General features: G+C 48.3%; 1 protein-coding gene across 1 annotated transcript in view; it reads left to right on the top strand.

Annotated features, from left to right (window-relative positions):
• Positions 1-444: 444 nt before the first annotated feature.
• Positions 445-10,600, top strand: part of itgb5 (integrin subunit beta 5) — a 100,762-nt gene continuing 90,606 nt past the window's right edge. The window contains exons 1-3 of the mRNA XM_033023673.1: positions 445-1,183; positions 1,952-2,037; positions 9,412-9,619. Coding sequence (XP_032879564.1) covers positions 1,102-1,183; positions 1,952-2,037; positions 9,412-9,619 — 376 coding nt within the window. The 5' untranslated portion in view covers positions 445-1,101. The remainder of the gene's footprint in view (positions 1,184-1,951; positions 2,038-9,411; positions 9,620-10,600) is intronic.

Raw genomic sequence — 10,600 nt, 5'->3', positions numbered from 1 at the left:
ATTCTAGAAAACACACTCAAGATTTCATTTAGAATGTCAGGACGAGCTTTAGATTTCCCTACTCTTAAAGTTTCAAGAGCAGCTGCAGAATCAGAACAGATAATGACTTCTCTAAAACTGGCTTCCTCAATCATGGGGGCAGTGTTTGTGTCCACTAGATGTTTTCACTCTATCCACACCCCCCCCGGGCTGAGGATTGGCCGAGCCGCCTGACGGGGCTGGTGCTGGGGCGGGGTGATTGGCGGCGAGTGGCCGGGACCGCGGCCGCGCAGAGTGGGCGAGCGCAACCGGAGCTGAATCTAGTGGAGTAACCCGGGACCAGCGGGTGGAGCGGGCGGTGCAAACCCGGGACCAGCGGGCGGAGCGGGCGGTGCAAACCCGGGACCAGCGGGTGGAGCGGGCGGTGCAAACCCGGGAACCGCGGGTGGAGCGGTGCAAACCCGGGACCAGCGGGTGGAGCGGGCGGTGCAAACCCGGGAACAGCGGGCGGTGCAAACCCGGGAACCGCGGGCGGAGCGGGCGGTGCAAACCCGGGACCAGCGGGTGGAGCGGGCGGTGCAAACCCGGGACCAGCGGGTGGAGCGGGCGGTGCAAACCCGGGACCAGCGGGTGGAGCGGGCGGTGCAAACCCGGGACCAGCGGGCGGTGCAAACCCGGGACCAGCGGGTGGAGCGGACGGTGCAAACCCGGGACCAGCGGGTGGAGCGGTGCAAACCCGGGACCAGCGGGCGGAGCAAACCCGGGGAACAGCGGGCGGAACGGTGCAAACCCGGGAACAGCGGGTGGAGCGGTGCAAACCCGGGACAGCGGGTCAACCGGGTGTGCAACCGGGTTCAGTGGAGAACGGTGCAGCGCAACCCGAGAGAGCTGGCAGCTCCAGCGGCCGGGTGGAGGGACCGCACCGGGGCGAGGACTCCCTCCTCTCCTCTCCTCTCCTGCCCGGCCCGGGGCCAGGATGGGACGGGCAAGCGGGCGGGCTCCGGGAGTCCTGGCAGCGCCGGTGACCGGGTTATAGTTGCCCGTCACGGTCGGTGCGATACCCGGTGACCCCCTCCCCCTGGGTCCCAGCCCCGGCCACAGTCCCCGGGGAAGCCGCCAGCCATGTCCAGGGCGAGCGGCCGCCGCCACCTGCTGCTGCCTCTGCAGGTCATCTCCCTGCTCCTGCTGCTGCCCAGCGCCGCCGGTGAGTGAGTGAGAGGGTCGGTGTTGTTGTGGGTGCAAGAGTCTGAAGAAGGGTCTCGACCCGAAACGTCAGCCATTCCTTCTCTCCAGAGACGCTGCCTGTCCCGCTGAGTTACTCCAGCTTTTTGTGTCAGTTTTGTGCAGCCGGAGATATGTCTATATGCTGGAGTAACTCAGCGGGTCGGGCAGCATCTCTGGAGAGAAGGAATAGGGTAACGTTTCGGGTCGAGACCCTTCTTCAGACTGAGAGTCAGGGGAGAGGGAAACGAGAGAATATAGACGTTGATGTAGAGAGAGAGAGAGAGATGGAACACATGAATGAAATATATGCAAAAAGCAACCATGATTAAGGAAAGGTGGAGCCCACAATGGTCCATTGTCGGCTGTGGGCTAGGTGATAACGAGCTATACAGACAATGAAACTCTCCAGGACAACGGTGAAGGTACCACAACTAGGGTGGGGGAGGGACAGAGAGATGCAAGGGTTATTTAAAGTCAATATTCATACCGCTGTGGTGTAAGTTGCCCAAGCGAAATATAAGGTGCTGTTCCTCCAATTTGCATTTGGCTTCACTCTGACAATGGTGGAGGCCCAGGACAGAAAGGCCAGTGTGGGAATGGGAGGGGGAGTTAAAGTGTTTGGCATGTGGGAGATGCAGTCGTTCTAGGCAGAGTCAGCGGAACGATTGGCCAGTCTACCTTTGGCCGTGCCGATGTGTAGTGCCGGGGCCTTCAGAGACCATGACAACTCTCTCCATTTCAATCCAAGGTCTGAACATGTGCAGCCGGGGAAGGGCCACCTCGTGCAGGGAATGTCTGCTCATCCACCCTGACTGTGGCTGGTGTGCTCAAGAGGTAGGTCGGAGCTCACAGTGGCCATCAGACTGCTTACCCATCACTTCAGCTGCTCCTGTAATGGTCACCTTGGCTCTGCAGAAGGGTCTCGACCCAAAGCCTCTCCACAGAGATGCTGCCCGTCCCGCTGAGTAACTCCAGCATTTTGTGTCTATCTTCGGTTTAAACCAGCATCTGCAGTTCCTTCCTACACATTCAGTCTGTTTATCCTTCACCTTGGCTCAAGGTCATCGGGATCCCATCCGCGGTGTTTGGGGGACTGTTGGATAGGCACATGGATGTGCAGGGAATGGAGGGATGTTTAGTTCCATCAGAAGACAGACACAAAAAGCTGGAGTAACTCCGTGGGTCAGGCAGCATCTCTGGTGACGTTTCGGGTCGTGACCCTTCTGCAGACAATAGTTTCCTTTATTATTGTCACATGTACCAAGAGACAGTGAAAAGCTTTTATGATGCGGGCTCACCAGTCAACAGAAAGATACGTGATTACAACAAGCTGTCCACAGTGTACAGATACAGGATAAAGGGAATGATGTTTCGTTCAAAATAAAGTCCAGTAGAATCTGATTAAAGACAGTCCGAGGGTCTCCAGTGAAGTCAGGACAGCTCTCTCGTCTAGTCGGTGATCAGTCTAGTCGGTGATAGGATGGTTCAGTTGCCTGATAACAGCTGGGAAGAAACTGTCCCCGAATCTGGAGGTGTACCTTTTCAAATCGAGATGCACGGAATGGCGGGGGAGGGGGGGGTGGGGGGTTTCAGGTTCAGCACTGACATTGTGGGCTGAAGGGCCTGTTCTTGTACTGTACTGTTCTGTGTTCTTTACGTCCTTTACAGTTGATTCAGATTGTTACAGTGCCCCCTGTACTTTTGGGTGTAGAGAGTGGTGCAGCGGCAGAATTGCAGCCTCATAGTGCCAGGTTCGATCCTGACTACAGGTGTTGTCCATACGGAGTTTGTACCTTCTCCCTTTGACCCCGTGGGTTTTTTCAGGGTGTTCCGGTTTCCTCCCACACTCCAAAGACGAACAGGTTTGTAGGTTAAATGTGCTTCGGTGTTATTTGTCCCTAGTATGTAGGATAGCGCTAGTGTACGGGGTGATCGCTGGTCAGCGCGGATTCGGATTCGGATGGCCGAAGGGCCTGTTTCCATGCTGTATCTCTCGAGTCTAAAGGGGTAGTAAAAGGAAACTCGACCACAACCTCGTCTCTGAGATCAAGTAGGGGATCAGTGATCAGGATAATATAATGATTTTAGCAGAACTCCATCGGTATATCACATGCAGTCTGAACAGGGAAGTTTAATCTGTAACAGAAAACACGAATGCATCTACCTTTGTGGCAACTCTTTCCCCCGTAGCCGAGGGGTCTGCTGGTGCTGATTTGTCATGGTGCGCTACTGTCTCTCAATACTGAGAGCTTTTCTCCTCGTGTTTTGTACCAAGGTCTTGTGTGTGTTTGCAGGCAGGCTATTTCTGTTTGTTGTGTGGCGTGATTTATGATTCTGTGTGGTGTTTGAGTTTATGTGCCTGTGTTGCTGCTACAAGCAAGAGTTTCATTGTACCTGTATCTCATCGTACTTATGCACCTGAAATAAAAGCACTGTGTTATTGCCGCTGCTAGACCGGCTTTGTTGCAAAGGCTGAGCTTTCGGACACTCTGCACTGTAGGGAACATGAAGAAAATATGATGGCCTGGTTGAAGAGTATTAGGTAAGAGAGTGTAAGAATGAACTGCAGGTGCTGGTTTAGACCCAAGCAAGCAAGCAAGTTTATTTATATAGCACATTTCAGCAACTCAAAGTTCTTTACACAAAGCATTAACGAGCAATCAAAAGCAATTAAAAACAGTCATTAGAAACAATAGAAAATAAAAACAAGCTAAAATAGAATAAGACAAGTATAAAATACAAGAATAAAAGTAACAGTGCAGGAAATGAATAATTATTTAATTTAAATAAGATTAAAAGCAGCGCCAAACAGAAAAGTCTTCAGCCCCGATTTAAAAGAACTGAGAGTAGGAGCGGACCTGTATTTTCTGGAAGTTTGTTCCATATATGTGGTGCATAAAAACTGAACGCTGCTTCTCCATGTTTAGTTCTGACTCTGGGGACAGAAAGCAGACGTGCCCCAGATGACCACAGAGGTCTGGATGGTTCATAATGTAGCAGAAGATCAGAAATGTATTTTGGCCCCGAGACCATTCAGTGCTTTATAAACCAACAGTAATATTTTGAAATCAATTCTTTGACAGACTGGAAGCCAGTGTAAAGACCTCAAAACTGGAGTGATGTGATCCACTGTCTTGGTCTAAGAGAGGATGGACAAACTTGGACGGTTTTCTCCAGAGCACTGGAGGCAGAGAAGTGATTTCATACAAGTTTATAAAATTATGGATTGGGTGGATACAGCCTTTTCCCCCAGGATAGAATGCCAGATATTGGAGATATTGGGTTTCTGGTGATAGGGGGAAAGGAACATTATGAGGCAAGTTCATTTTTACACACGGTGGTGGGTGCCTGGATTGCATGGTCAGATGAGATGATAACAGCAAACATTGCAGCATTTAAGAGGCATCTCATAGAAACATAGAAAAATAGGTGCAGGAGGAGGCCATTCGGCTCTTCGTCCCAGCACCGCCATTCATTGTGATCATGGCTGATCGTCCCCAATTAATAACCCGTCCGTGCCTGCCTTCTCCCCATATCCCTTGATTCCACTAGCCCCTAGTGCGCTATCTAACTCTCTCTTAAATCCATCCAGCGACTTGGCCTCCACTGCCCTCTGTGGCAGGGAATTCCACAAATTCACAACTCTCTGGTTGAAAATTTTTTTCTCACCTCAATCTTAAATGACCTCCCCTTTATTCTAAGACTGTGGCCCCTGGTTCTGGACTCGCCCAACATTGGGAAAAATTTTCCTGCATCTAGCTTGTCCAGTTTCGGCAGACACATGCACAAGCAGAGGATAGAGGGATGCAGGCCACATGCAGGCAGATAGCATTTGTTAGATTAGCATCATGGCCATCGCAGACAAGGAGGGCCAAAGGGCCTGTGTGCTACCTTTCTGTGATCTATGGTAGGCTTCAGTTATGGAGGCTGGTGGTGAAGCCACATCTGGAATATTGTGTACAATCTGTAGATGCAATATTTAAATAAGCCAGTAAAGAGAAAGTTTATTCATCTGACAATTGGTACAGGCAAGTTGTCTTCTGTGATGGGCTGGACAGACCTGGTTTGTATAGGGAGGAACTACAGATGCTGGTTTATACCAAAGGTACACACACAATGCTGGAGTAAATCAGCGGGTTAGGCAGCATCTCTGGAGAAAAGCAGCATGAAGGCGCAGCGGTAGAGTTGCTGCCTTACAACGCTTGCAGTGCCAGAGTTCCGGGTTCGATCCCGGCTACGGGTGCTGTCTGTACGAAGTTTGTACGATCTCCCCGTGACCTCACGGCGGTTTTCTCAGAGATCTTCGGTTTCCTCCCACACTCCAAAGACGTACAGGTGTGTAGGTTAATTGGTTTGGGTTTGAATACTTGGTATAAGTGTAAATTGTCCCTTGTGTGTGTGGGCTTGTGTTAATGTGTGGGGATCGCTGGTCGGTGTTTACTCGGTGGGCTGAGGGGCTTGTTTCCGTACTATATCTCTAAACTAAACTAAAAGGAATAGGTGATCACCTATTCCGTTTTTTCCCAGATGAGGACTGGCTTGTATCTGCTGGACTTTGGAAGGATGTAATTGGACTTATTTGAGACGTGTGTTATTGGCACGGTGTACATGGAGAATTATTGCAGAAGCTGGAAGTAGGGATCAGTACTTAGAAATAAATAGTCACACAAGCTGTGCCCGTAATATTTTTAAAGCAGGGTTAGATTCTTGATGGGGAGAGAGTTGGAGGTTATGGATTTGAGGTTATGAGCAGATTTATGTTGGTCAGTTGTGGGGCAAGTTCAAGAAGCCGAGCCTTGCAGGAAGGAGCTGCAGATGCTGGTTTAAACCGAAGACAGACACAAAAAGCTGGAGTAATTCAGCGGGACAGGCAACATCTCTGGAGAAAAGGAATATGTGATGTTTTGGGTCAAGACCCTTCTTCAGTTACTCCAAGTGGTCCAGAGCGGTGTGGAGGGCCAGCGAGATCGCATCCACCGTTGATCTGATGTGGCGGTAGGCAAACTGCAGTGGGTCCAGGTTTTTGTCGAGGTAGGAGTTGATTTGTGCCATGATCAGCCCCTCAAAACACTTCATCACCACCGTCGTTAGTGCCACTGGTCATTGAGGCACGTCACCTTGCTCTTCTTGGGCACTGGTATAATTGATGCCCTATTAAAGCAGGTGGGAACCTCAGACCTCAGAAGTGAGAGGTTGAAAATGTCCGCAAAAACTCCTGGTGTAAGACGTGGTATACCATCAGGTCCAGGCGCTTTTCGAGGGTTCACCCCTCTGAAGGATTTTCTGCTTACAAATATGGACGTCTTTGGAATGTGGGAGGAAACCGGAGCACCTGGAGAAAACCCACCTGGTCACGGCGAGGAGATACAAACTCTGCACCGACAACACCTACAGTCAGGATCAACCCGGCTCCCTAGTGCTGTAAAAGGCCTGTCCCACTGTACGAAGTAATTCAAGAGTTCTCCCGAGTTTTCCCCTGATTCGAATTCGGAGAATGTCCATAGCGGATCCGTAGGAGTTCGTGGATGTCTCCTAGCGGCTCGTACGAGTAACGGTAGGTAGTCGGGAAATCCGGTAGACTCAGTTTTTTCAACACTAAAAAATGTCCACGAGAAAAAAAATACTCGTGATGAAACAAATTGTTACTTTTTACTCGTACGAGCCGCTACGGACATTCTCTGAGTTCGAATCGGGGGAAAACTCGGGAGAACTCTTGAATTACCTCGTACAGTGGGACAGGCCCTTAAGGCAGCAACTACCGCTGCTCCACCCTGTCATCCTTTCTCTGGATGAGACTCTTAAGGGCCTGTCCCACTTTCACGACCTAATTCACAACCTCTGTAGAGTTTGCCCTTGACTCGTACTCGCAGCATGGTCGTCACGAGGTCGTAGGAGGACATAGGTAGGTCGTGATGCTAGTTGTAGGTACTCGTGGCATCAAGTAGGTCGGGGCGTTTTTCTAGCCCGATGAAAAATGTCCACGAGTAAAAAAGGTTGTGAATTAGGTCGTGAAAGTGGGACAGACCCTTTACAAAGCAGCATTAAATTGAAAACCAGTCTGAATCATCAGTTTCTGAGATTAAAAATATTTGTCTGTGTGGTTTTGTTCTTCCTGAAATAAATGAAACGCAAAGAAATAATTTTTCCAGTTTGCCCAATAGGCCTGACCTCTGAATGTTTGGCAGAAGACAAACTTGAAGCACTTCAGTTAGTACTGTAAACAAGGAGCAGACTAGTATTTAAAGCTTTCGAGGTAGTTCTAGGATTTTGGATAGTTCGTAGTCAATCTAAAAGCTGTAATTCAATCGAAATAGATTTTTGTATAGTGCAGGTTACCGAAGCACTGCTTTTGGATATGAGACTTGAAAGAAAATTTAAAACTTGAAGCCCAGCCAAAATTCTCCGCCAGCTTTTTACTCTTTTGTCTGAACATTCACTTATATATGCCCAAATTACTGGTTAGGGTTTTATTTCTGCTGATCTGAAGGACAATTATCCCGAGTTAATCTGAGGATTTGTGGTTGGTGACTGCGCAAATAAGTGTGTTACAGTTTGATTTAAGAGGTAAATGTTGCTTTTTCTTGGGAGAGCGATGCATTATTCATTGAATTGAGACCTTCAAATCCATCCATGTCAAGATTTAAAGTGCTGAAGTAACTCAGCAGCATCTCTGGAGAACATGGGTAGACAATGTGTGTAGGAAGGAACTGCAGATGCTGGTTTGAACTGAAGATAGACACAACAGGGAGTAATTCAGTGGGACAGGCAGCATCTCTGGAGGACATGGGTAGATGATGTTTTGGGTTTGGAACCTTCTGTCTGATTGTGTGTGTGGGGGGGGGGGTGGAGGGGGAGAAGAAAGATGGAAGCGAGGAGGAGCAGGACAAAACGTGGCAGGTAATAGGTGAACACGGGTGAGGGGGGGTGGGGGGAGGGTTTATACCAGAATTAAATGATTGGTGAAAAACAGTGGTATAGGTATAAATGCTACAGTTTATTAATACTGGTATAAATGACACAGGTTTATTAGTACTGGTATAAATGCTACAGGTTTATTAGTACAGGTGTAAATGCTACAGGTTTATTAATAATAATACATTATACTTGGCGCCTTTCAAGGACTCTCAAGGACACCTTACAAAATTTTGTAAACAGATTACAAAACATGTAAGCGGAATGAAACAAAACAAAAATAACAACAACAAAAAAATAAATAAAAAAAATAGTAAAGACATCAACAATACACAATTCAAAGAGAGAGCAGCGGCAGCTAATCGCGCCAGCGTTCACTCTCCCTTCCGGCAGCCATCTTGGAAACGGAACAATAAGAATCTTTAACATAAAAACATCCCCCCACAACGGTACAGGTATAAATGGCACAGGTTTATTGGTACACCTGATCTCAGCAGCTCCACCTTGCCTTTTATCAATACGGACTTGTGTTTACGCTTGACATCATGACTGTCACTTAGACCTTGTTTTGAAGCGATAGCTCAAGATAAACAGAGGGACACGTCCCAGAAGAGTAAGCGTCACACACAATGTCGCCCAGGGAACTAGTCTGGTGGTCAAGTGCGCTCTCGTAATTTTGTCCGGATTAAAGGAGGTCACAGACAACCAGTTGTCGGAAATTCGGTGGAGGGCCTGTAGTTATGGAACTGGAAGTCGGATGCTATATTATATTTTGTCCTGCTATGAATTGGAACAAGCATCAAAGTGAGTTCTGCCCCAAACTGCACTTGAGGTTGATAAAGTTATCTGTCCAAATTTTCTTCTTGTTACTGAAATGCTACATCTGCTGTTCTTTAAAGTGTTCTTTAAAGAGTTAGCATTTTGTGGAACGTATCTGCGAAGAGTGACATGTACAAGGGTCATAGTGCTTTACCACACGGAAACAGGCCCTTCAGCCCACTTTGTCCATGCCAACCAAGTTGGCACACTGGGCAAGTTCCATTTGCCTACATTTGGCCCAGAGTCCTTCCGATCCATAAAATCTGTGTCTTTTAAAAGTTGTAAAAGAAATCCTTTACTCAAAATGGAAATCCAATATTAAGAAAGTCACATTAGTTCTCAGATGATTAAACAAGAATAGTGTTTATATTTTATTTGCTACAAATCATATATTCTGGACTGAGGCATTTACATTTGTAACAGTTTATGTATAATGGGGTTGACTAATGCTTTCTCATTTTATCTTTAACCTTTAAGGAATTTGGACGCACAGGAAGCATCTCCTCAAGGTGTGACTTTAGAGAAAGCTTGATTAAGAGAGGATGCCAGGACCAATTTATAGAGTGTCCTCACAGCATGATCCAAATACAGAGGAACCTCCCATTGAGCAGCGAGGGATCAGACTCGTATCAATCTGATGTCATTCAACTCATGCCTCAGAAGATTGCCCTCGATCTAAGGCCTGGTAAGGATTTCATTCTGCTCAGTGTTGAAAGAACACTGCTATTTGGAGGCTGCACATTTTTCAGTCTTTCGTTTTTGATTAGTATGGGTGTCAAGGGTTATAAGGCGAAGGCAGGAGAATGGGGTTGCGAGGGAACGATAGATCAGCCGTGATTGAATGGCGGAGTAAACTCGATGGGCCGAATGGCCTAATTCTTCTCCTAGAACATATGAGCTTTGTTCCGCTATGCTTGTCTCTCTATATCGATCGGTAAATGTATATTTCAGCATGATCATTTCAGTAGTGATCCCACCACTGGCAATGCATGCAGCATATAATCCTCCAGCATTTTCGCCACCTCCAATGTGATCCCAATACTGGCAAATCTTGACTACACTTCTTCCCACCCCGCTTCCTGTAAAGACTCTGTCTCCTACCCCTAATACCTCCGTCTACCCCGCTTCTGCTCCCAGGATGAGGTTTTCCATACCAGGGCATCAGAGATATCCTCATTCTTTAGGAAACGGCGGTTCCCCTCTTCCATTGCAGATGAGGCTCTCACTAGGGTCTCCTCGATATCCCGCAGCTTTGCCATTGCTCCCACCCCCTCCCCCCCCATTCATAACAAGGACAGAGTTCCCCTTGTCCTAGCCTTCCATCCCATCAGCCGTCGCACACAGCATACAATCCTCCGACATTTTCGCCACCTCCAACGTGATCCCACTACTGGCCACATCTTCCCATCTCCACCCCTTCCTGCTTTCTGCAGAGACCGTTCCCTCCGAGACCCCCTGGTCAACTCGTCCCTTCCCACCCAAACCACCCCCTCCCCAGGTACTTTCCCCTGCAACTGCAGAAGATGCAACACCTGTCCCTTTACCTCCCCCCTGGACTCCATCCAAGGACCCAAACAGTCTTTCCAGGTGAGGCAGAGATTCACTTGCACCTCCTCCAACCTCATCTACAGTATCTGCTGTTCCAGGTGTCAACTTATCTATATCT

Source organism: Amblyraja radiata, chromosome 7, assembly GCF_010909765.2.
Source record: "Amblyraja radiata isolate CabotCenter1 chromosome 7, sAmbRad1.1.pri, whole genome shotgun sequence".
Classification (NCBI taxonomy): domain Eukaryota; kingdom Metazoa; phylum Chordata; class Chondrichthyes; order Rajiformes; family Rajidae; genus Amblyraja; species Amblyraja radiata.
This window is presented reverse-complemented; position numbering and strand designations above follow the sequence as displayed.